General features: G+C 38.8%; 1 protein-coding gene across 1 annotated transcript; it reads left to right on the forward strand.

Annotated features, from left to right (window-relative positions):
* Positions 1–27,835, forward strand: pif1 (PIF1 5'-to-3' DNA helicase homolog (S. cerevisiae)). The gene is made up of 14 exons (XM_056743853.1): positions 1–88; positions 18,925–19,057; positions 19,298–19,862; positions 19,977–20,106; positions 20,212–20,337; positions 20,854–21,007; positions 21,379–21,493; positions 21,593–21,699; positions 21,975–22,114; positions 22,329–22,435; positions 22,516–22,603; positions 24,601–24,746; positions 27,139–27,330; positions 27,625–27,835. Exons 3-14 carry the CDS (start codon positions 19,305–19,307, stop codon positions 27,676–27,678), a joined length of 1,917 nt encoding a protein of 638 aa, XP_056599831.1. The 5' UTR covers positions 1–88; positions 18,925–19,057; positions 19,298–19,304; the 3' UTR covers positions 27,679–27,835.
* The last annotated feature ends 25 nt before the right edge of the window (positions 27,836–27,860 follow it).

The raw sequence follows: 27,860 nt of genomic DNA on the forward strand, positions 1-27,860 counted from the left end.
AGTGTGACGTCAGCGGTGAGTAGTGACGCCACGGGCGAAACGTCCAACGTGAGATGTTGCAAATGGAGCCAAACATCAATGTACGCAGGTGTGTGGTCTATAGATTTTTTTTAATGAGGAATAACAATTGTGGTGAGATTCGTAGCTTTGCCAGATGATATTATAACCTATAACCTGAATTCTTCTGCCTCCCTAGCCTGAATAGTTCTAATGTATTTAGGGAAACAGAATATAAATGAGAAATCTAGTAAAAAGACAAATTATATTCTTCATCAGTGAAATGCAAAGGCACCATTTATGGTGATATTTTCTAATCATGTAATTATTCCTAGTGATTGTTTTTCAAATTATTTGAAAGATGCAGTCTGTAACATTTTGCAGTAATATCAAAAGCCACTAGGCCAGTGTTATATTTTGTTCATTTGAGTACTTATAATATCTCAAATGTTTCCAACTATTTGTAAACCGTGCGGAAAAAATTATAATTTTAACCAGTGACACAGGGCCTTAGTCTGGCGGTCACCTGTCAATGGCGTCCACGTAAACCAAGACACTATAAAAAGCCTGCAACCTTTTGTCAAAAAATTGCAGAATCCAGGAAGGCAGACGAGAGGCTGTTATAGGATTGGGTGAGGTGCCTCACATGATTCGTGTAAGCTGTTAGGCATTCTCAAGACCTTGCATCTCCCTGGTGTTATCCTCAGTTTACGCTATTACTGCTGTAGAAACCATGACAACACAGTCTCGTGGACAAATGTCTGAGTATTAGTTTGTAGCATCTATTGAGCAACTATCTTGTTTTGCGCAGTCGTTATATGGAGCACAATATTATTCTTTACTGTTTGCAGCTGGTTCTGTCAACAAAGACATTTTTACCAGACAGAGACGGTGATCTTGCTTGTGTTTTTTACTAGACAGGTGAGCAACTGTTAAGATTCCTTAATTGACAAAAAACGTTAATCGATCAACAAGGCTAGTCTTATTGTTTGAATGTCTTTTTCTTAATTTAGCAGGAGTGTCGTGTATATATTAAGCCTAATGAACAAGCAGTAATCGTTTTTGGATCATCTGACTAAAATACGTCATCAAACGCAACATTTATAAAACTTTATTAATTTTCTTTATCCATAAACGTGATTTCTCATTCATATCTCGTTGATTATAAGTGGTGGAGTTGAAGACCACAGTTCCCATTATTCCACGCTCCTTCACAGTGTCCTCATTCTACGTCGTTGTTGTTGTTTCGAATATCTCTATTTTCAATGTGCATTCTCTAGCGGTGGGTTTTACAAACTGAGCCATTAAGAGACTCAATTGTTAATAAGCGAACTAATTATTTACCAATTACCTATACAGATTGTTCGTATTTACTGATTTTTTGTTTACGAAAACAGGAAAAATATCAGGTGCTTTGAGTATTGTGTTAACAGACTAATGTTGGCAGGTTCATTTAGTCACAATTTTGTCATAATGTTGGGTTATTTCATCCCAGGGTCAAAAAATGGACAAACCCAACCGTTAGGTTATAAATGTTGGCTTGCATTAATGTATTGTTGGGTCTAATATAAACCATTTGCTATGCTAACTGAACCTAACAGTTTGGTAACCCAACATTTTCAGAGTGTATGTGACCCAGTCTGTGAAATTCAGGCTAAAGACTCATAATCTAATTAGTATGATTACATTCTTTGACATGACTCATTCAGTATTATATATATCAAGATAATTTTTACACAGGATGACCTTTATGTTATGCTGGATGATTTTATATAGAAAACAGGAAATGACAAAAAAATGACTTTAGCTGGGTTTTCACAGTGAGGATCACGTTTATTTTTTGACCTTTTTTAAAATGTTGAGTAAAGCCGTGTTTTATACATATATATCATCCTTTTTACCTGGCAAAAAATACAGTGTTGTAACACATTGTTATACATCCTCCCAGAATCAAAGTCTGTTTTTAGACAGTGCTATTGTCTGCTCCAGCTTTTCTCATTTTAATTTGTCTTGGGTGATTTTGTTTTATTACTGCCATTGATGAAGGCACTCAAAGACAAGGCCAGTGTTGTTATATGTCATACATTTTTTGACCTGCAACCTGTGTTTTTGCAGCACTGAAGCATTAACTCAACTCTGAAAGGTCCAGTGGCATCTAGCCATGATGTTTTGAATTCCAACTATTAGCTCACTACACCCCTCCCTTTCGAAGCACTAAGGTGGCTGAAACAGCACCAGGATGTTTTCACTTTCACTTCTTTCCCAAATCAGATAACGTATGTACGAAACAACACTCTATTGAGCATTTTTGCGTATTCCATGCAAGGGACCCACGGTGTAAGTAGATAGAAATAGCTCATTCTAATCTCATACTAGATTCTCCAAAAAATTGCATGTGTAATGAACATCGGACCTTTAAGAACTTAAATCCTATGCTCAGTCTACAGTCACTCATCTAGTCAATGATAACATTGACAGATTTTTAAAGGCCATCTCAAACAGTGGGCTGAGATAACCTGTAGGCAGTATCGGAGTATTGATCATGGTGTGCTTGCATCCATCTGGCATCCATCTCTTAATCCATATGGGAATGTTTAGCCCCAGAACAGGTTATGAATCTGCAGCATTAGTTTATATAAGATATGAAGCTATACTTCTGGACCAATGTTTGATTGATCAGAGAAGCACTGCTGCCACGAATTTTCAACAAAGGACCTTGTTGAAGGGGTCACATGGCGCGAACACGTGTTTTTCTGTGTCTTTGGTATTTATAAGTTAACCATGGATGTATTACACACATAAAATTGCAGAAATTAAAGTTTTGTTACAAAAGGTGCATTTTATCTAAAAGCGAATCCTCACCCAGACCTTCCTTAAACGCCTCGTGTAACCACAGCACCGCTAATCCACGTCAGTTTGTGGTACGAGTTGAACAAGACCACCCAAATGAATACGCAAGTAAGGTGGAAGGACCTGTCACTACAATTGCTTTGAATCATGAAGTTCTGAGATGCGTTACATTTCTGTCACACGCTTGCAGTATTCGACAATTCACTATGTACTGGTTAACTGGCCAATCATAGCCCACCTTGCTTTTCAGAGAAATGAGCATGGTAAAAAATCTGCTCGTAACAGAGAGGCGGAGTAAAGAGGAGATACAAACATGCACGGTATGTAGAAAAGTACAGCGGTTTTTAACCTACATTACATCTAAAACATATCGATAATATTCGTCCGGTTTTAGCCGTGTCATATGACTCCTTTAAAGCTCACTTGATACACCACAGGTATCTGATAGCAGCCATGAATCCAGGCGTTGAAATCTAATTTGAGGTAATGAAAGAATTCATCATCCCTCGGGGGTTAAATAACGATGCCACCGTTTGTAGTTCCTGGCCGTCTTGGTCTCTGTAAATAGATTCTGTCTTTATGCTGCTGGAGTCAGTGGTGAGTGCCCAGCACTCTAGGCGTCCACCTCATTCAGCTTTCTCATATCATACAATAACCTTTTGCGCAGAGACGCCTACACGCCCACGTCATAAACAGAGGGACACTTTTTTAATACCCTTCTCATGTATGGGCTGAAAGGGGGTGTGTGCTTGTGTTTGTACATATGTACATTGTATGAACCATCACATAAATCGCTCCATGAGCACCATGGCTGTTTCTGGCCATTTTGGCAACCTATCACTAGTCATTTTTCAATTACTTCCTGGATGTAGTTTGTTCAGTCAGTATGTGAATGTTTTCTGCGCTGGTGCTTTTGACCATGGAGTGATCAGCTGGAAAACAGCTTAATTTTCAGTCGCACACCTGTATATTTTTCCATTTTCTTCCCCTCTTTGTTTCTTTTTCCATAATGCTGATTTTACATGATGATGAATGACCTTATCCAGGTAAGCACGGACATTTCTGGCACTCAAAATCTTTATGTTATGTAGTAATTGACACCTTTTGAAGCACCTGCCCGCTCTTCTGCCTCTCTTCTAAAAATGTCTAGAAATGATCTGATTTCTAAGATAATGTTAACAAACAATAGTACTATAGAATCTCCGTTTATTATTGTAATGAGGAGAAACCAGGCAAGTAAGGCAGTGGATCCAAATGCAATATAAACATTTAGAGAAGACATCATGAAAATTACATCTGTTTTTATATGTTAAATGTTGCCGTGTTTGAAAGTAAGCAGTCTGCCAAGTTGTAAATTTGAAGGTGAATCGATAACAAAGTTCACGCAAACAACAAGTCGTCCCTAGTCCTATTCTATTCAGGAACCGCTGCGGATTTACATTACTACATATAGTCCCTGCCTACGTTTTGCTAGGGCTGCCCGCCAAAACTTATAACTGTCTTCTATTATGAAATAGTATTTTTACACTTTCTATGTACACAAACTTTTTGTTGGACATGCCATGAACCAAAGTAGGGCCTTAAAAATCCCTAGTTATGTACAAAACAAACCAATGTAATCCAGAGACTGAATACCAAAGACTGACAAATGAGATCTCAAACACTGGGGCTATATATACACAGGGGTAACGAGCTAACAATACACACCCAGGGAGACAATCACAGGGGAACCAATTAACAAAAGAACTACAATGACTACAACACAATACAGGGACTCAAGAGGTACGAAGTAAAAGTCCGCAGAAACTAACATAAACACGTAACAATTATTTGTGTTCAATATCCACAATCTGAGACAAATATCAACGCAATAATTCAATCATTACAGACTGAAAAGCCCTGAGTCCAAATCTTTCCTAAATAGTATTCTAAATTAGAATAAGTTTCTCCCAAATCATATTATGCTGAAATGAGTATTCTGCAAGTACCCGGATGGTCTACTGTTTTCGGTGAAAATTTGAAGTGCATGGACACTCAAATGGCTGATATTACCCACAACACACCTCGAGTTTGCAGAGTTAAGTGACGCTACACTGCATTATTAAATTTAAAAAGTGATACTTTACGGAATTAATAAATGTAAGTATACAGTGAACATTACATAAGAAATAATGAATAAATACATACTTAAATACAAAGAAGGGCTGTATTTTGATGGTCTTGACTGTTTACAATCACAGTGTCGTTAAGGAAACAACAGCCACTTCCGTTTCATGTTAGTATGTCCCAGTGCGTGCGTACTGTTTTGCGGCGCACTAAAATGTATATGCTTTTGCATAACAAAAATAGGACATACTTTAAGGGCATAGTGTAAGTATGTGAATTGGGACTCAACAATAGAGCCTATATCGTTGTGCAAGCAGGATTGCTGGTTGGTGGGTTTGGTATTTGTCCCACCCTTCCAGGATTTTGAATGGACAGCAGAGTTAAATGTGATATTGACAAGCGCACAGTGAGCTTAGCTACCCAATGCTAAGCATTTTTCATCTCTAGGCTCTTGTAAACACTTCTAGGAGGGTGAGTCCGACAGAAGCCTGTGTCACCATCCAAGCTGGTGGCACCCTAGGCGACCACCTAGGATACCTGAATGTCTAAAAACGGTGCTGATGGACACAAATGCTGGCACATAAGTCTTTCAGCTTGCTCATCTCCGAATGATTAAGCTTAAAATAGATGTGTAAGGTCAAATAGGAAGCTTTCATATGTTTATAATACAAACACTTATATATAACAAATGTCCGTAAAAGGCTATACAGCCACTTGTAAAAATTGGAAAATTAATGGATGGACATGTCATTTATGTATGGAATAGATAGGTTTTTTTAGCCTTTAGCATTTGTCGAGAATAATTAAAATGTCTTAAAGCTTTCGGCTTTTAATTTAGTGTTGGACAAGGGAATTTTTTATTACTGTAAAACATCTCAATTACTACTGTTTTGTAAAGAAGACTCCCTTGAGAGTGAAAAAAGAAAGCAGTGATTACACAATAAATCAATAGAATGTCAATAGAAATCAATGACATAAATGGAAGCACGTTTTAACAAATTACAAGATTAGCTGTTGCCATAGAAATATCATGCGAACACCTGAGCCTAGCTGAATTATGTCTTTGTTACTATCGTCAGTTGCTATGATACCCAAAGTAACAGGGTTAAAATTAAAGTGACCTCTGACACTGAGTAATGACACCTGTTTCCTTTGTAAAATGAAGAGGGATGAACGATTGGTTTTTGAAGACATTGTGTTGGGTGTGAGTTGTTGGGTTTGGTACTCTGCAATACTCTTGCACATTTGACTAGTGGTCAATAGACTAGATGTATTTGTTTCATGATGATAGACCTTTAATACTCCAACTGAGCCTTCTGTTCATAAATTGTGCCATTTCTATTCTATACAAGTGATGTTTTGATTTGATGATGAACTATGCCTTTCAATATTAATTGTATTCAGCATTTGCTGTTTGTTACACCTGTTTTTATGGTGGATTATACCTTTGGGATAGTGATGGGTAGGCTGGGGATAGACACATTGGAAAGTTGTTGCAGGGGCTATATTTCAGGATAAGTGTAAGAAAAAATGCTTTTTAGTAAGCCTTCTTAGTAATAATGAATAAGGTTTGTAATGTTATGTAAAATAATCAAAACTATTCCGTCAAGCAACTGTTGACCAAAAATTAAAGGATTGTAACCAAAAAGTTGACTTATACTGGAAGATATTTTACCTTATACATGTCAGATGTGGGAATGTTGTCGTATTGTAATTGGAGTAAGTATATTTCATATGTTGCATTTTTATTCAGTGTGCTTTTAGAATATTTGTACGAAGATGTTGGTTTATATTTCGTTTCATAGTAGTAGTCCATTTATTGCATTTACGATGTCAACTGGTCGTGGTATTTTGGAGAAGAGAATCAGTGTGTGTTCAATGTTATAAAAATTCATTGTTTTAATAACAAAGATATAAATGTTAAGGTTCTGAAATGCTGAAACTGACTTTTAGAAACAAACCTGTGTGACAAGAAGCCCTGTTATCCACTATATTTGTCAGGAAGGGAGATCAATTGCGGGGGGGGGCCAAAAAGTTACTGGAGAACTCGAAAGGCCTCAGGGAACTCGAACAAACACTTCATATGTGGTACACGATGCAAGCTAGGTCGGGACTAGATGACCAGAGCTGGGATGAAGGGCTGGTAGGGAAACAAACTTGTGGTGAGGCAGAAGGGGCAAGGCAAGGACTAGGTGGCCAGGAGTGGGCAAAGGACAAGGAGGTGGGGGGAGCTGTTGCTGACAAAGGGGCTAACTAAGAAGAGATGGCTGTAGGCAAGGGTTATAACTCTAAGGAAGCTGCCGTTGACAGGGAGGCCGAGGTAGGAAAAATAATAGATGACTTGGACAGGGCCTCAGGGGAGGCTACAGCTAACAAGGAGACAGACTAGGGGAAAGCAGGTGGCTAGGGCATAGACTCAGGGCAAGCTGCTACAAACAAAGAAGCTGACTGGGGTATAAACCTCAGGAGAGCTACTACTGACATGGGTAGGTTGGGGGGAAGAAGCAGCTGACTTGGGTCTATCCTCAGGGAAACTATGACTGATTTGGGCACCGGTTCTATAGAAGCAACCGCAAGCTGAGGGCCTACCAGTCCTGGGGATGCAGCTGCAGACTGTAATGCCGGTTCTCAGGGGACAAATTTGGACTAGGGCACAACTATGACAGGCTTGGGCACTGGCTCTAAGGGGACGGCCGGGCTCTGCTGTTTTTGCCAAGTGGTTGATATCCTTAGGACAACATCAGTTTGACCCTGGGACAACATTTAAATCAACCAATCAGATTTCAGAAATAAGTTTACAGTATATTTAAAATTTTATCTTCCAGCCAGGATAAGGTTGCTTCTAGACCCTTGTTTTTCACTTATCAGTTCCCTCTGATTTTAGGGGGGACAAATTATGGTTAGGGTTAAGGTTTGGTGTGAGTTAAGGTATTATTTATAAAAATGTTGTCCTTAGGTTAACAAAATATGTTGTCCTGAGGACATCATCCACTTGGCAAAGTCAGGTTGAGCGGACGGCTGGTGGCTGAGGGCCTACCAGCCCTAGGGAATGCCAGCGCTAATATGGATGGCGGTTCTGAGAGGACAGACTGTTCGTAGGAAGCGACAGTTGACCTTCTAGCTCTGGGAACGCTGACTCGGTGACCGCCACGATGATGGCTGCAGCTGACTGGCCCTGGGAACGCAGCCCCTGATGCGGAAGACTGATGTGGAGCTGACTTGGAGACCTGGCTTAGAGACTGGGTTGGGGGGAGTGGCTGCTGACTGATGGCTTGCTGGCCCTGGGGACACAGAAACTTACTCTGTGGCCAGCTCGGGGGAAATGGCCGCTGACAGAGTGCCTACTGTACCTGGGAAAACAGCCGCTGACGCGGAAGCCTGTCGTGGACACTGACTTGGATACTCGTTAACTGAGGGCTTGCTGGCCCTGAGGACACAGCAGCTGACTCGATGGGCAGCTCAGGAGAAGTGGCTGCTGACTAAGGGTCTGTCTGCCCAGGGAACACAGCCACTGGCTCGGAAGCCGGTTCGGTGGAAGCTGCAAATGACTTGGATGCAAGGACAGTTGACTGGGAAGAGAGAGGTGAGGGAAACTGGACCAGCTGATTCCATCCTTTGTTCAGACCCTCCTCTCAGGAAGGGAGTCTGGAATCAATTGGGGGGGAAGCAAAAATTAATTGCTACTGTTACGGAAGAACTCGAAAGGCCACAGGGAACTCCAGCAAACACTTCAGAAGTGGTACTCGATGCAAGCTAGGCAGATGGGACAACAATCTGGGGGAACAGTAAAAGTAAACACACAGGGACCGAAAATGGGACAAGAAAAGGTAAGATTAATAATGAATTACAAGACTAGGGAGTCAGTGTGAGAGAAATGATCAAAATGGTCAGACACAGGAAAAGAGAAACACAGGGAATATAAAAGGCAGAAAATCTGATAAGAAATGAGGAAAAGGAGGGGAGAGAGATGAAAAAATGACCAAAACCAGCTGAGAAGCGTGAAACAACAACGAGATAATTAGTAAAGTAATAAGAGGGCGGGGTCACAACACAATGACAAGAAAGCACATGGCTGACCGGTCCAACAGGCCATGTGCTCACAACAAAAGAAAACATTAACACAGCGATAAACACACACTCGCTAGACAGGAATCCTGACAATATTAAACTTATAGTAACATCTAAGTTCACAGCTAAATTTAATTGTAAACTGATGATGTGCTGTCTGCAAGAGTATGGCGTAAGCTGTGCTGTGCATTGTCAGGGGAGGGGAATGCAGAGATCACATTGTACCATGACGTAAAAGTGATGTAGGGATCTAATGACCTGACAGAATGCTCATTGTATCTCACTCGAGGGGCATAAGTGAGTCTCTCTCCTGTTGCCTCGAGTCCTGTCATCTTTCTCCACATATGCAGCTCATTAAGCCTCGCTTTCTGTCTTTCACCCCCACAATCTTTCTCATGCTTGCTCGATCTCTCTCTCCCCCCATCCAGCTGTCGTCATTAAGAAGCAGCAAGTTTAAAATAACTGTATTTGTGATGTCATCACTGCACAGGAGACTGAAAGACACCTATGTTTCTACGCAGTGGATCTAGATCATGTGTTGTGATCGATTGTCTGATGGAAGTGCTGTGATGCAGCATCTCACTCTGAGCGGTCTGAACATGATCCAGTGCTCTTTTTAGAAACTGTTAATTGAAAGTTGCAGAAGAAAGGGCAATGATGTTCAAGTGATTGTTTTCTGCTTCATTCACCCACACAGCATCTGTAGTCCTTTATATGATGGACAGAGTGAACTTTGGAGCCACCTCACTCAACCAGTAACCAGTTAACATGAAACAATGCTGACCTTCCCTAAAGCTCAACAAATTCGACTGAATCAGATTTACTGAATACCATCAGTATTCAGGGCTGTCATGCATATTGCATAGCATCATTACCTTCCGTAGTGTATATCTCTGTTGTAATATAGCTCTTGGTTCCCAGGCACAGTTTAAAAGATGTTTGCTTTTAAATTCTAAGCAATATACCGAAGAGACATCATTAATCACTTAAAGCTGGGAATATAATAGCTGGCTTGGGTGACTAAGAGCATGCCACGCGTAGCATTATTGGTCCTCTATGGAATTTGTGGTAATATAAGCACCTGGTCTGGGAGAGATATTAGAATTGTTCATCTTGTGACTCCTCAGCTGGCTGGCTGGATGTATAAATAATAACAGATACCCGGAAAGATGCATGTCACAGTGCTGAATTTACTTATACTGTAGCTAAGAAGAGGTCTTTGTTTCTCATATTTTGAATTGTGTGTATATGTGTGTGTGTGTGTGTGTTTAAATGCCTATTATGCATTATTAAAGAGAAAATAACAACACTGCTATAGTATATATTATACCAAAGATTGAGTTATGAAATGATTCAGAGAATGTTCGCAGACTTAAGTTTAATTATCATATATCTCTGTTATGTGTGACCCTGGAGCACAAAATCAGTCATAAGTAGCACTGGCCAAAAAACGTTCTATGTCAAAAGATAGATTTTTCTTTTATGCCAAAAATCATTAAGATATTTAGTAAAGATCATGTTCCGTGAGGGTTATTTGGTACATTTCCTACTGTTAATATATAAAAATAAAATTAGAAAAATTCCATGCTATGGGGACACACAGTGGAATGAAATGTTGTGCCTCACAGGAACACGGTGATACATAGTACAGACATACAACATTTAAGTAAAATACTATAAAAACCTATACACAACTAACCTAGTGACAGATTGACTATAAATATACTATATATAAATGTCAACCTATAGACTAAAACACTATACAAATGTTTCACATAAATACTGTACAAGTGCAAAGAGAAACATCGTAAGACAAGCAGCTGGCTGGGGAACATTGTATGATTATTTGTATTGCATAAGCATGTAAAGATACAAATATTTGAGTCATTTTTGGGATTATGAACACAGTACTGTGTGAAAAGTGTCTGGTGCGAATGGAGGGGAGTCCATCACCGATGATCTTTGCAGCTCTGTTAACTGTTCACTGTAGGGTCTTGCAGTCTGCTGCACTACAGTTCCCATACCAAACAGCGATGCAGCTGGTCAGCGCGCTCTTAATGGTTCCCCTGTAGAAAGTGGTGAGGATGGGCGGAGGGAGACTTGCTCTTTTCATCCAGTGAAGAAAGTGCAGGCGCTGTTGTGTCTTCTTGGAGAGAGACATTGTGTTGATGGTCCACGTGAGATCCTCTGTGATGTGCACCCCCAGGAATTTAGTGCTGCTGACTCTTTTCACATTCAAGCTGTCGATGGTCAGTGGGGGGTGGTCGACAGAATTTCTCCTGAAGTCCATCACAACCTCCTCTGTCTTCCCCACATTGAGGTACAGCTTGTTAGTGTCTCACCATTCAGCCAGCTGTGCCACTTCCTCTATATAGTGCGTTTCAACATTGTTGCTGATGAGACCTACCACCGTTGTGTCATCAGCGAACTTGATAATGTGTTTGGAGCTGAACTGAGCAGTGCAGTCGTGTGTCAGCAGTGTGAAGAGAAGCGGGCTGATCACACAGCCCTGTGGGGCACCGGTGCTCAGCGTGGTAGTGCTCGAGGTGTTGTGGCTGACACAGACTGCCTAAGGTCTTCTGGTAAGAAAGTCCAGTATCCATTTACAGAGGTAGTTGTTAAGGCCCAGCAGGTTTAGTTTGTTGATGAGCTGTTGTGGATAACTCTGTTGAATGCTGAGCTGCTGAAGTCAATGAACAACATTCTAACATAGGAGTCTTTATTTTCTAGTTAGGTAAGAGCCAGGTGGAGGGAGGAGGGTACCGTTTGGACGGTATGCAAACTGGAGCGGATCGAGTTTGTTGGGGAAGCTGGTTTTGATGTTATGCATGACTAACCTCTCAAAGCACTTCAGATTGGAGTCAGTGCTATGGGACGGTAGTCATTTAGACAGGACACAGGAGATTTCTTCGGTACCAGTATGATTGTTGTGGATTTGAAACATGTAGAGACGACTGCCTGGCTCAGCGACGTGTTGAAGATATCTGTTAGGACATCTGTCAGCTGTGCAGCACAGTCTCTCAGTACAAGGCCAGGTATGTTGTCAGGACCCGCCGTCTTGCGTGGGTTAATCCAAGATAGGGTCTTCATTATGTCGGCTGGAGGCAGACAGAGCGCCTGGTCATTGGGAGGTATGGGCAGTTTTTGTGCAGGTGTGTCATTCTGCATTTCAAACCGTGAATAAAAGTGGTTGAGTGCGTCTGGGAGGAATGTGTCATCGTCGAAGGCCTGTGGCGGGGGCTTGTAGTCAGTGATGGTCTGAAAGGCTTCCCACAAGCTCTGTGTATCTCTGCTGTCTGTGAAGTGGTTGTTAATTTTTTTGACCATATGACCGTTTTGCTTTTTTGATGCCAAAGGACAGATTTGCTCTTGCTGTTTTGAGGGCTGCTTTATCTCTGATCTGAATGTTTCATCTCTGGTCTTTAGCAGCCTACGAACCTCTGCTGTCATCCACGGCTTCTGGTTAGCACGTGTGGTAATGGTCTTGGTGACTGTCACATCATCAATGCACTTTGTGATGACAGTTTCAGTGTACTCCTGCAGGTCTGTGTGGTTGTTGTAGGTGGCTGCCTCTTTAAACATGTTCACGTCCGTGGACTGAAAGCAGTCCTGTAGTGTTGAGGTAGCCACCTGTGGCCAAGTTGTGATGAGTTTTTCCAAACGGTTTGGCGAGTTTCAGAAGTTGTCTGTCTGCTGGGATTAACATAATGGATATGTGATCCGAGTGCCCGAGGTGGGGGTGGGTTCAAAAATGTTTTTGTTGTCCAGGGTCACATATAGCCCAATAGCAGAGCCCTTATGTTATTTTGATTTAGTTGTGCATTTAAAGTGTAGGCAATTTTGCCTCATAGTGGTGAGGTCACAAATTGGAACCAACGGCTCACCCCCACCCCTTCCTTTTGAAGCACTACGGGAGCTGACACACGGTTAAGATGTCATCTAATTTTTGCTTCTTTTGCCGAAGGAGATATCGTGTTTATAAAGCACGCTCTGTAGGGCTGTAAGTCCGTTTAGGGCTACTGTAGAGCCAACATGGTGAATTCCATGTAAGGGGGCCCACAGTATGTGTAGATAATATAATAGAAAATATCTCATTCTATTACATAAAGCATCTTTATGTTAGGCCTTTATCAACCTTTATATTCCTCTGAAGACATAGTTATGTATATTATGCATTTGTGTCAATGGATCCTCCAAAACTCTAGACAATGGACCTATAATGTGGTGTAAACAGCCACTGAAAGAATACAGAAATGATCATATAAAGCAGACTACAAGAGTGAGCCGATGAACATCTGCTTAAAAGAACACAGCAAGTTAGCAATTGAGCTCAGTCAGTCTAGTGACATTTAGAAATAGAAAGAAACACAAGCTTGGGGATTTATCAGACCACAGTGTTTTATTTGTCTACTATTGACAGTAGAACGTGGACGCCGCCAGAATTCATTTCCTCTCAGGACATTAAGCAATTTTTTCCCTCTTTCACTGCGGCTCTTTTGGATTCAGAGGCTAAGCGAAACCACATGCATTGCAGATTGACATTGTCCATATCTAATTAGAGATCCTCATCTCCATTGGGACACAAACAACAGCGCATTAGCAAGCAGGCCAATTACCACAGACAACACTGCCGAAAGAGACGTAATGGTCTTCTTTCAAACACGCCTGCTTCAGGCACAAAAACATGATGCCGTCTGTACATCACTAATTTAAAACAGAAACCCGGGACTTTGTCTCACTTACGGATGACAAATCATGACATGACTTGCCAGTCATCTTTTGCTGACATTATCAATACAATTTAAGGTAAAGATTACCTTCTGAATGGATGGTGACAGCACATACAATAGTAACGGAAAACAACCTGTACTAATTGTGTTTCAAGGACTCAATTTTATGCATTCTCTTATGTTTCCAGACCAGAGTAACTCATCAATATGGATAATTTAAACTGAAATTATGCAGTCAAATTTTACAACCACAAAACATAAGAGATCATTTCAAAATGATTTGCAGTTAACTATTTATAGGTACAATTATAATTTTTGTTTCGATCTTCGAACTACTAACATCTTTTTTCCAAATTCAAATAAAAATATTGTTTCTATTTGCATTCATTTTGCAGAAAATTAAAACTGAAAAAAAAACAGGTCAAAATAACAGTAAATAGGCTTTGAATTCTTTCAGACCCCAAATATTGCAAAGAAAACAAGTTTAAACAACAGTTTTTAAACAATACAACAACAATATTTGTACATGAGGTACATTGTACATAAGGTTTGGTTTTGTTTAAATTCAATAAACACTGGACTGGAATGGCCAAAGTACATCTAGAAACTGCGCTTAAATTAAAAATTGGAATGGTCTCTTAATTTATCCCTCGGCTGTATATTTCTATAAGCATGCAATGGTGTCCTGGTGTTCATAACATTATAGATGTCTTCTTATTAAACTGCACGTGATTGAACTCATCAGGAAAAGGAGATGTTGAATTAAGTGTAGTGGTGGGGGGTTCTCTTTTATAGCTGGAAGAACCCTACTATAATGTACGTTATGTCACTATTATTATTAAAATGCTGTGCCATATAACTATTTTTACATTATGTGAACTATATTATTGGTCACACAACTTAATAGTGTGTTAGAACCATTAGTAGAATACATGCAGTGACTCTAATAGCTACTCTATTAAATAATATGTGAAGAAATCTGAGAGCTGTGTGAACACTTGAGAGTACTTCACACCCTCAGGCTTTTATAGATGCTACTGCAGTCCAGAATCCTAAACAGCAATGTTTAAAGAGGGCTCAGAGGCACAGTCTCTTAAGTTTCCAAGGAGAATTGAATGAAAAACCACACATGAAGTTATAGCTGTGTGTCACAAGCGTGTTTGCAGTTCTGAAAACAAGACATCATTGTTATTGCGTCAGGCTGCTCAAACAGGCAATGTTTTGCTTAAAACCCAACACCACATTTTGGGGGTATAGTCAACCAAATGGCTTACTAGTCATATTTTTGAATATGTTCCTTTGCCTGACATTTCTATTAAAATAGAAGAATGTTTGCAGTCTGGTTTTGAGTTGCTTTAATGCACTTTCTGGTCTTCTGAGTGGTTTCTATCAAGTATATTTGTATGAAAGATCCGGCACATTGTTCTCAGCTCTCAGTTAAGTCTCATCAAGGTTACATCTCAATGATCAAAGCCAATAGTTTATTTAATTTTGAACTACTATGTACAACCACTTGACATTAAGAGCACTGTTGAGTGAACGGGTAATCTAAAGTTATCAGAAGCACCAGACTCACACACAAGATGTTTTTGTCAAAGGGAAGATGTCAAAATGGTCCAAAAATGTCCAGATGCAAAGAGTATTGCACAAGATATGGAAAGACCAGTCAAATACATGAAAAGCTATAACGTTTTTCAAATGTTCAACCTTTTTTTAAAAGAAACAATAGCTTGTCATCTGCTCATCTTGAATTGTGTCTTCTGCAATGATCTATAATAAAGAACTGGATCGCTCATGACATCATAAAGCCACCGCTCTGTCATAATGATACGGTCAAACCATACATCTTCATGCCTCTAATCTAAACATTTTCTATCCTTTCACCATTTTTAGATGTTAAGTTACCCATAAAACACAAATTTCCTACATATAATACCTATAATTTTTAGGTATTTAAAGTGTAGGTGAAATATATTGATTGCAGTAGCAAACATCAGATCTGTTAACATCTGTATTTGGACACTTTTTTAAAACAAAATGTAAACAAAACAAAAAAAATCACACAGTTGGCAGATGGCTCCCTAGCATACTGCAAATGTCAAGTTGTGTATTCTGAATACAAATTTATACACAATGTATAATTGTTCTAAACATTGGATGCTTATAATCTCTTATAAATGCATGTTCCAGGCAAACCTTCTTGATCATTATTAGAGCCTACTCCTTATACTGTGCAAAAGAATAAAAACTTCATAAACTTAATTTCTTCACAGACCTATGTACTGTGGAGCACAACACTGGCTGTCAGTCACTGACATTCACTAATATGATCCCTCAGTGACCTGTTTGGAATACCATGTGCAACCCAGTCATATTTACACATCAGTGGTGTGCTGTTCAGGATATCATTTATAATTATGTGCAAAACTATTTAATAGATAAGAGGTGGATTATTCATTATATGTTTTTGGTTGACTGGAAGTTATGCGAGCACAAAGAAAAATATTTTTTCGTCACATGCATTTGCTTACCACTAAATTTGACATTTTGGGGTATGTACCAGTACCTCATAGAGATGAGTTCTTCCACCAGCTGAATCATTTTTTAACATTTTATAAGTTTTACTGTGGCTCAGTGGTTAAAGCATGGCACTGGCAATGCCACGGTCTTGGGTTCAATCCTGTTGCACACAGTCAGAAACAAAATGTATTTTGCAATGCAATTTAAGTCGCTTTGTATAAAAGCGTCTGCCAAATGCATAAACGTAAATAATGCTTGTGCACTGCTTTCAGAACGTGCAACAAATTCTCCTTTAACTTACAAATGAAAAAGCATTTACATTTCAACAATAGCTCTCCAATGTTAGATCGGCCCTATAGTTTAGGTGCTTTATTTCTTCTTTAATGCTGCTCTATTTCATATTAAACTGTTGCATGGGAGGTGAGTCAAGAACGCAGGTCTGGAGTGAGTCATACGCTCATTTAATTTAGCAAAAGGTGGATTCATACCCTTTAGATTTGAACTAAACAGGACTAAGGATAATGATTGCTGGGTGGCTGTTCAAAATTGGCCTTTACTGTGACACCATACAAGAGGATTTACTTTTTTAATTAAGGAGTGAGTTTAAAAAGGCTTTTGGTATTTGCTTTTGAAGGCTCGGATGTAAATGTATACAATCAAAATAATGAGGACCAACAGCTGAGAATCTAACATTAACATAATATATAATCATTTAAGGTATATGTGGGAAATCCTTTAACCTGAAGGCTGTTATTAGATGTTCGGAGTGCAAGTAATCTCTATAAATGGCAGTCATTTTGAAGAAATAATGTTCAATATAACAAGGAAGTGCTGGTCATGTGAGATTCTTTCTACATGAAATATGAATGAGGAGTACAAATATTGGTTTTATAGCAACCTAGTGTTGACAATAATTTTCATGCAATAAATAAATAGGATGTTAAATATAATCATCTACCTGGTAGACTTCCATTTAGTAATGAAGGTCAATCGGTAATTTGAATAGATGAGTGTAGAGAACAGATCCCCAATAAGATTAATGGGATAGTTCAAGCAAAAAGGAAAATTCTGTCATCATTTACTAACCCTCAGTTGGAACCTGTATAAATTTCTTTGTTATGCTGAACATCTGCAAGAATGTCACTAACCAAACAGATCTCATCCCCCATTAACTCCTACAGTTTTTTTCTTGTCCCTATGACAGTAAAGGGGACGAAATCTGTTTGGTTGCTGGCATTCTTCCAGATATCTTCCTTTGTGTTTACCAGAACAACGTAATTTGTACAGGTTTGGAATAACCTGAGGGTGAGTAAATGCTGGCAGAATTTTATTTTTTTGGGTGAACTATCCCTTTAAGGATATATCCACAGCAGATACATCAACTGTGTAATATAATAAAGTGTATTGGCACTTCTCTTTTATCAAAGTGACATTTATAAGGGTAAAATCTAAGCTCTGTGTAGACCTCTTCCTACAATATACATGAAGGTTTACTGAAGCAAGTCTGTTTGTTCAGGAGGAGAGAGGAAGGTAAGATTAGACATGCAATTCTTAATTGCATTTGCAATCAAGACTCTGATGTTCCACTGATAACCCTATTTGCATAGAACAAATAATATGTAATTAAATAGAATGAAAGATGAAGACCAATGTAATCAATGTCTTTATGGGAAATAATTATCTTTAAGTCTATTTCACTTTCATGCATCGTTTATTACTCTTCTACCTCACTATATCTTCAAAGGGCTGGCAGTGAATGCAAGATGAAGGCAGTTCGTACTGTTAGCTATAGCCTGTGTTCTGGTACTGCCCACCTCACCTAGCTGTCGTTTTGCCAATGGGTGAATTTTGTCTCAGCCTACGCAATGCTTGTTTTTGGTAAATAAACCAACCCATCACTGAAATTTTATACTGGAAAATTGAACCATTGAATCATTTTACTGGTTAACAGAAAACATTTGTCATTACTAGGATAACCCAGATTAGGTAATGTTGATTGTAAATCAATGGTTTGTTGATTTATAAAATTTGTCCTTATGGGAATTTGACAAGCCTTAGGAAAATGTACCGTGATTTTAGTATAGTAAGTATTAATATCTTAAGTATTATAAACGTAAAATATTCTTTCACAGATTGATAAACATTTGAGATACCATAGTTTTACTCAATGATCTATATAAATGGCTTTTTACATATACCGTGGTTAAACTCTGGTTATAGTGGTGAGACAATATTATATTTAACTATTAATAAAGGCAAAAAACTATGGTTACTCTCGTTAAACCATTGTTAATTTTAGTAAAGACAGTGCTGTTAGAGTCTAAAAAGGTGCATATGTATGTATGGTACGTTATTAAACAGTTCCACACTCTTATTTATTGAAAAAACTCCCGTAGCGTATTTCATTTCTGTATGAACAAACTATACGTTTACAATGATATGCAGAAATGTAAGGCACGCGAATAAACAAAAAATTTAAATTAAACCGATTAAATGTCATTTTTGGTGGACTTTTCTTTCGCCCTTCTTTGCATGAACATGACACAACGAGACAAAAACAAGAAAGCCGGCGTCGTTTCATTGGTAGCGCAAACGTATATACGGAAACATGACGTTTTGCACAGCTAATCGTTTATTGGCTATTTGTTTAAAGGCCCTTGATCTAATTGGTGAACGGTGTGGCAGTCTTGACCAATCAATGCAGAGCGGAAGGATTTGAAAAACGAGGCGTGCGAATCATAATGAACAGCTGATGCTGTGAACTGCTTTCCAAGTCTGTTAGAAAGGTAAGTCAGATTTCTGAATAAAAACAAGAAATTAATCATTTTACGTATGGTGGATTTACATTTTTCTGGAGGTCCGAGCATATTCGCGTGTTTTTGACAATGTACGAAAGACTCCGATCCATAAACCTTTGTTAAATCTTAAAATAAAGCACATGGTAATCGGTCCTAATGAATTTGTTACAAAATCGAATGAGAAGTACGTTTATAATAGATATTACGGTTTTTCTGTGTTTTCCTCAGGCAAAACATGAGTTGCATTGAGCCAGCTGAGCTTCAGTGTACCGTGGCAGTGGAACGCTTGAATCCGGCAGGTCAAGCCCTCAAACGGCAGCACATACGCAAAGCCACCGTCGTATTGGGCCGCAACGAGTTTCAGGAAATCGTTATGCGTGTCCACGATGGCAAAGCTCCTCAAAGCTTCATGCTGCGTGAATTCCGGCTTTTCACTCGGTTTGCAAAGGACGGTAAATGTACAGTTAAATTCGTACCGGAGAACACGCAGGTTCTGATCTCTGACTGTCCGCCAGATCGTTTGAAGATGTTCCTGAAGACGCTCAGCATCAAGCATCAGGCATCCCAAAGCGTCAAACCTACGAGTGATAGAGCTAAAATACGAGCTAGTCTTCCTCGATCATTTGAGACCATCAGTCCTCTCCAGCTGAAAGATGTACAGAAGGCGAACGAGCTGAGAAGTAAAGTAAATGCCCTGATCCAGCTCAAAGGTCCTTCAGAAAGATCTGTCAATAGAATCCTGGGTGAAAGGCAACAAGTAAAGAGACCCAGACCTGAATGTGATACAAGCCCGGTATGTTTGTGCTTTTATTTCTATTTTACTAGTTTATATATTGAGTTGTTTGTTTTCTGTACCCCAACATGGATGTCACCATTATGCATTTGAGACTTTCAAATATTTTTGTAGGTTAAAGCACTTCATCCCAATAAAAGGCCTGTATTGGTTCTGCCTCTGGCACAGAAGCTAAGCAAAGAACAAACTGCAGTTCTTAATGCTGTTTTGAGTGGCAAAAATGTGTTTTTCACAGGCAGCGCAGGTAACCGATTACTTTCTTTTTGTCTCATAGTGACAAGAATGCATGAGTTTTTTTTGTTGTGCTATTTTTGGATAATCTATTGTTTTGTCAATTTTTTTTTCTTAGGAACTGGAAAGTCATTTTTGCTGAAGAGAATTGTGGGCTCTCTGCCTCCCAAAAGCACATTTGCAACTGCGAGTACTGGTGTTGCAGCTTGTCACATAGGGGGGACCACACTGCACAATTTTGCAGGTTAGAAAATATTTAGCATGATGATTTGACCATCAGTTTCAATGCAGTGCTCTTCACATTAGAATTTTGCTGAACTTAAATTTAGATCTGTGGCTCAGTTATAGAGCATTGCGTTAGCAGCGCAAAATGTTGTGGGTTCAAAACCCAGGGAACACATGTACCGATGAGATGTATAGCTTGAAAGAACGTATACTGCAAGTATAGAAACATCTGCAAAATGTAGACCACAATGGGTTTGTAGGGATCAAATTACTTCATTTACATTTCTCTGTAGACAAATAGTGTATCATGCATGCCAAAGAATAGCTCATTGTATATAATTTGTTATTTTTTTATAATGTTCACTACATTGTTACTCCAGATCAAACAGTGACGATAAATTATTGGGGGGATTATTTTCTGATACTCTATTTCTTCTGTTCTATTTCTTGAAGTGTAATAACACATTTCTCAAATACATAGAAAGGTTTTGATTGGTGTGAGTTTGAATCATTTTCATCTGTCTCTTATTATCAGGTATTGGGTCTGGCTCTGCTCCTCTTGAACAGTGTCTTGAGCTTGCACAACGTCCTGGAGTGTTGCCGCACTGGACCACCTGTAAACATCTCATTATTGATGAAATCTCAATGGTGGAGGCTGAGTTTTTTGACAAACTGGAAGCAATAGCCAGGTAAGAAATGTTACATGTCAGAAACGAGTTTAATGAACGTGGTATGTGATTTTGCTATCAGCACACTCAATTTTCCACATGGATAAAAAAACTAAATCAAAACTAGAATGATCAGTGTATATTGTGTTGCGGATGTTATGAAAATTGAATCTGATGTTTTTAACCTGTTCAGTGACTGCGTTTATGCCTATTTATTAACATCTGCATTTGTCACTCTAGAAATTACCAGATAGAATGGTAACCAGATGGCAAACATATATTTAAATGTGTTTTGATACCAATGCCATCAATTAACATTTACATATACTTCTTCATAAACATTATACCAGGATTGCATTATAAGAGGATTGATTCTGTAACATTGTTTGTAGATCTCTCAGAAGGTCTACTGAACCGTTTGGAGGGATTCAGCTAATAGTTTGTGGAGACTTTCTTCAACTTCCACCTGTAACAAAAGGAAAAGACAAACCTAATTTTTGTTTTCAGGTATGGTTAAAACTGCCAAAGTAAAATCAGTTTTTTGTTTTAAATTTAATTTGTTTTTTTTTTTTTGGAATCATAAGATATTTTTCATTATACTCGCAGTCTAGAAGCTGGAGAAAATGTATCCATATGAATATGGAGCTGATGGAGGTGCGCAGACAAACCGATAAGACCTTCATATCTCTCCTCCAGGCTGTGAGAGTGGGCAGGTACTGAGATTTTAACACTGCCACATTCATTGTTCTTTGCAGTGAGTCATTGGCTTTTAGTCTTTTTGGGAAGAAGTCCCTGTGGTTCAGACCATGACCTAAGATTGTTTGTGGTTTTGTTTATTTAGAAGTGTTATAGTGTGTTAGAACAGCAGCTGGGATATTGTAGTCCCTTCAAATTTTGATTCCGTTTATTCTATTTTCATATCAAGTCGCTTAAATGTTTCTGCTGGGGTTCAAGATCATGCCTGTAACACTGAATTGTCCTTCTGTAGAGTCACAGAGGAAGTAATCGCACAGCTCCTGAAAAGTGCCAATCACTGCATCGAGAGGGATGGTATCCTAGCAACCAGACTGTGCACACACAAGGATGATGTGGAGCTCACTAATGAGAATAAACTCAAACAGTTACCAGGTTTGTCCTAGAAAGAAAAACAACTTAAAAATACTAGTAGAAGGGGCTTGTTTGGGGATTGCCACATGTCGAGTAAGATCACGGGAAATGGAAATCTTTTTTTAGAAATCCATCTGGCACGTCTGGATCCTTCAGTGACAACATATCAGTTGTCCAGCACTATTATCATTTAAGTAATTAGCAGGAAGCGAGATCTAACTTGTATGTGTTTCAGGGCCTATGCGAGTGTTTGAGGCTGTGGACAGTGACCCTATGCTGGTTCAGACTATTGACTCTCAGAGTCCAGTGGGTCGCTTGTTACAGCTTAAAGTGGGAGCTCAGGTAAGGGGCACCCCACCCTAGCAAACATTTACTCTCAAGTTTAATGTCAAATGAAGCTCATAATGTATTTTAAAACCCAGGTCATGCTTACTAAAAACCTGGATGTCCAAAGAGGTCTAGTGAATGGAGCAAGAGGCGTAGTGATTGACTTCCAGCCGGGAAATAATGGTATGACTGTTCTTAATTATTTTTAGCATTATTATTATTGCAATTGGATCCCCACCTTTTTTTAATCCTTTGTGGAATGGAGTTCAAATACAACCTCAACCAATAAATACTTCAATGGGCTAGTTGCACAATATCGCATCGGTGAGCTTTTGGGACGCCAGAGTCTGCAGACTAATTTCCGGTCGTATAACGCTATTGGGTTGTTTTGGTTTAATGAAGTGCTCAGCGATTTAAATAGGATCTGTCATATTGCTTGTATATTTCTTTTTTTATATAAAAAACACCCTTATTTGTGGGCCAAAAATCCTCCTTTTTCCATACAGTGTTATACTCTTTATTAAAACAGGCTTGCATGAAAGAACAGGCTTCTTTTACCGTATCAAATCAATGCAGGCTTGGCGGACAGACAGTTGTATGTCCAACAGAATAATTCTAGCATTATTTACCTATGTAGTATTTACTATTTTCCATAAAAACAACTGGATGATTTACATTTTGTGATTATAATGTTTGTTCAAAAAGACTTGTTTAAATTCAAGAAACTTGATTATTAGTTATACAAAATGTGTTAATGTTGTGGGGATTTTAAGGATTTCAGTGCAGTTTACATGGTTACATCCAGTAGGGGATGGCAAGGGACTGTTATGAGTGAGTATGTGAGTCAGCAGACTATTCAACCATTTCAGTCCAAAAGTCTCTTTATTCAGGAACTAACTATGGTTATCAATATGTCAATCATGACTATTTCAAGAGTGAATCCCGCATTTATATGCCGATGTTATTCCTGAAACTGTATGTGGCCGTAGGTCTTGGCAGCATGGAATACAATTTTATACAATTCTGAATGGATTCTATATAGCACAGAAACCACACAACGAGCACTCCCTTATACAATTACTCGTCATGTCAACAAAGTCCTATGCTTAGCGGTCTTTAGACGTGAGGCGGGGCGTTTAAAATTTAAAGAGACATGACATCTAGCTCAAACTAATTTCATATAAATGATTGTAAATAATTAATTCACGAAATTTACCAAATCCATTGCATGAATTTAATCACGCATGTCATTATTAATTTTACTCGAATAATAATATCTGAGGGACCCCCTAAGTTTTTTTTTTACTTATGGTGGTCCCTAATGCCTTAGGGGTCCCGGATTCACTAATGCCTTATGGGGGTCCTGGATTCCCCCAGCCCACCTTCAATTCGAGCATAAACTATTAGCTGAAAAAGCATAGCTGCTAATGCTAACGCCCTGGCTTCAGCGGAACGCAGGAAAGGAGACCAGATGCTAGTTTTTTTAAATAGATTTCAATGTGTTTTGTTAGCCATTACGAATTCTCCAATTGGAAGCATTTCAGATAATATGAATTATTTCTATAATAAGAGTATCTCTGCTCTGGCATCCCAAAAGCTCACTGGAGCCATCTTGTGCAACTTGATAGAAAGAATAATTTATTGTCATTGTTTGTAAAACAACGAGATTACATTTGAGCTTCAATCGACAGTGTATTTCCATAAAGTGCAACGCAATTATGGTATAAAAAAACAGCATTTAAAGGTCCAGTTTACTAAATTTTATGGCATCTAACGGTGTGGTTCCCCCCCCTTTAGAAGCACTATGGAGGCTGACACGTATAATAGATGTTGACATGTTTCTGCTTTTTTCCTGAAGGAGATAATGTATTTAAGAATTGTGCTTTGTAGAGCTGTTTGTCCATTTAGTGCTACTGTAGAAACAACATGGTGAATTCCATGCAAGGGGATCTATGGTGTATGTAAATAATTAATTCACGAGAAATAGCTCATTCTGGTGTAATAAAAACATAATGCTTCATTTATGTAATGTCTTTATACACCTCTAAAGACATAGTTATGTATATCATATTGGATTTCTGTCAAGAGATCCTCCAAAAAATGACACACTGCACCTTTAAACATGCTACATGATGTGAGAACAAGTGACATATTCCTGCTCATGATCGTCCCTCCCTCAGGTCTCCCACGAGTGAAATTCCTTTGCGGGGCTTCCGAGGTAATGAAGAGAGAGCGCTGGATTTTTAAAGCATCGGGGGGTCTGTACTTGAGCCGACAACAGCTGCCGCTTAAACTAGCCTGGGCCATTTCAATCCACAAGAGTCAGGTGAGCCCTACACAATCATCCCATCTGGAGTCATTTAGCATCAGTTTCTGCAGATGCTTGGTTAGTAAGCCTCTGATTCAAACCTGCATGCTTAAAACTATATCACATTTTAGAATTATTCTGTTGGCCTTCCATCTTGGTCACCCATTGTGGTTCTCGGGGGAAATGAAAATAATATTCCTCTCAGCAGCTGCAATTTAATGTTTTGTGAAAGCAGTGTTACAGCAAATGACTTTGTGCGTTCATGTGTCTTTAAAAACGGATAGTTTGCATCATTGTGCCCTGTTTTTTGACTCATTAACTTTAGCATTAACCCCGTGCTCACCCATGTGTTTGGACTGTGTGGCTTCTGCATTGATCAACTTGCAGTGTTTTCCCAGGGGAACAAGGTTTGTGTGGTAACCATGGTGAGGTTAGCCACTGCTGGTACATAGATTCTATATCTGCACCGGGCAGTGTTTCTCAATTGATGGCCATTCAAAAATTTTAATGCATCTGATAAGTTTAATCTTTTTTATGGAGGGGATACTTCACCTAAAAATGTGTATTGGTAAGTGGAATCCCCTGGTTGGGCCTGGGTTCTCCTGAGGGTTTTTTTCTCGATTGGAGTTTTGGGTTCCTCGCCACAGTTTGCATATTGTTTTGCACTATTTGCTTGGCCGGGGGGGCTTCTTTAGAATTTAGAAGTTAAACATAATTAATATTGCATATAAGAATTTATAGTCCGTTTAATATTTGACCTGTGGTTCTCTCTCCTTTATCCCAAATGTGTGCTTTCACTGTGCGTGTGTGCGTCTATGTCAGTGTGTGTAAGTATGTATGTATATTGTGTGTGTGTGTGGAGCATTTGTATGTCTGTCTCTTGTTGTTTTCACCTTTTTCTTGTTTTTACAAGTATATGCCTTTAGTTGTTTTTCTTGTATTCAATGTGTCTCATGTACAGCTCCTTTGTAACAATGAAAATTGTAAAAAGCGCTATATAAATAAAGTTGAGTTGAGCAAGTGCATGACGGTTCGATGCATATCACGATAGATGGGTCGTGATACACCATATTGCTATGTGTTTTGATACGATACACATTTGCGATATATTGCAATACTTAAAATAGAAAATGTTAAAAGTTGAGCTAGAACTACAAAATGCTGTGCGCCACCTGGGTTTTTCTGTAAGAAGTGTAAAAACATCCCTTACCTCTACAGAGTGGCCATGATGTGCAATGCATGGACCTTTAGATCAGAGGTTTGGGTTCCCAAACCTCTGGAGAATAAGGTGGGTCACGCAAATAACTTGGCTGTTGTGGTTCATTACAGTTGAAGCGATGAACATGGGCAGTATAAAATCCCTGGTTCATCCATGCTGTAAATGGGCTGGTGTCACATCCGTGAGAGCACAATAAATATCGCTCTTACTTTTTGGAGTAAACGTTTTGTCTAATGCACTGCAGTAGCCAAGTGACATAGTGGGTCATGACTTGCGAAACTTACAAACAGCATTTATTTTATAAAATGTATTAATCCATGAATTATATTTAAAACCAAACCACGCCCACACAGCAGCTCTGAGAGCTCGAAGCGTTCTTATATTTTTCGCCATGCTCGCTTCCACTTACTTTTGGCCATTTGTCTATGACTTGATTTTAATAAAATTATAGTATAAATAAATCTGTATAGTAGAAATATTGGTACACTTTCAACATTTCTTTTTGGGATGTATTGATATTTTTGCACAGCCCTATCATTTACTCGCCTTCCAGTTCCAAATCTGTATACCTTTCTTTGTTCTGATGAACACAGAAAAAAAATGATTTGGAAGAATGCTTATAACCAGGCAGATTTTGCCCCCATTAACTCCCATAGTGGGAAAAATTACTTTATCATTTTTTTTGTTTTGTTGAACACAAGACGACATTTTAAAGAATGTAGGACAGCAATGGGGAGGAAATCTGTCTGGTTCTAAGCATTCATCCAAATATATTTCTCTGTGCTCATTAGAACAAAGAAATGTATACAGATTTGGAACAACTCGAGGGTGAGTAAATGATAACAGAATTTTCCTTTTTGGGTGAAGTATACCTTTAACTTGTCTTTTGAGGGTTCTTTAAAATGTTTTGTCGCAGCTTCTGACATTTGCTAGTAAAGGTTTTGTGTTCTCGTGGTGCCATCAGCCAATTAGGATTGTCAGAATATCTCTGTTATCTGCAAAAGTGTCAGACTAATTATGCTTCTGAGCTGTTTGAGGCTAAATGTCAGTTTCATTTTCTTCATTTGTGTAGAGGAGCTGATTAAAAGGGCTTCTTAAATCAACTCATCACCTTGATATCGTTCTCATAAATCCCTGCAGTGCAGTAATGTTTTATTTTTTTTGAGTGGCATAATCTTTTTCTTTGTTTAGGGTATGACTTTGGATTGTGTGGAGATTTCTCTGGCCCGTGTCTTTGAGAGCGGCCAGGCATATGTCGCTCTGTCCCGTGCTCGGAGTCTGGAAGGCTTGCGTGTGATGGACTTTGATCCACGAGTGGTGCAGGCCAACCAGGACGTGCTGCTCTTTTATAAAAAACTGAGAAAGGAAAGGCTTCTTATGCAGGTCACTACCGACGTTATATTAATTATTTTCCTGAGACACATGCTGTTTTAGATCAGACTAGTTATAAACATTCTGAAAGGAAAGCTCCAATTACTGGTTCACGAGTTTGCCTTACCAAATAATTAAATGGGTGCTAGTTTGGTTACTACATTACAGCTGTGTGATGATTTGCATGTGCTCCTCCCTAATGTTCTTAAAAAAAACATGTTTTTATGACAACTTTTGATGATAAAGAATTTGGTTCAATTTTCACCCTATTATTTGTCTCATTGTTATTCTCTTCTCTTTCTACAGTCCTCAATGGATGAGTTTGTTGGACAGCGCAATAAGGAGAATGCTCCTTGGTGAGGCGACATCAAGCTCCAATTTTAATTTGCACTGTGTGCATGTGTAATATTTGAACGATGGTTTTCATTTGTTTTTATTTAATAGATCATGATTTTTTTTTTTTGATATTTGCAAATTCATTTTTCAGATGTATATTTATTTTATGATGTTGCCTAAATGTTTTGTGACCATATCTTTTAAAT

Source organism: Triplophysa dalaica, chromosome 3, assembly GCF_015846415.1.
Source record: "Triplophysa dalaica isolate WHDGS20190420 chromosome 3, ASM1584641v1, whole genome shotgun sequence".
Lineage (NCBI taxonomy): Eukaryota > Metazoa > Chordata > Actinopteri > Cypriniformes > Nemacheilidae > Triplophysa > Triplophysa dalaica.

Excerpts from the sequence above, each read along its gene's own strand:
- pif1 (XM_056743853.1), top strand. The coding sequence starts at position 19,305 with ATGAGTTGCATTGAGCCAGCTGAGCTTCAGTGTACCGTGGCAGTGGAA. Across the intron at positions 22,115-22,328 it reads TAAACTCAAACAGTTACCAG|GGCCTATGCGAGTGTTTGAG; the intron begins GTTTGTCCTAGA and ends TATGTGTTTCAG. Across the intron at positions 22,604-24,600 it reads CTTCCAGCCGGGAAATAATG|GTCTCCCACGAGTGAAATTC; the intron begins GTATGACTGTTC and ends TCCCTCCCTCAG.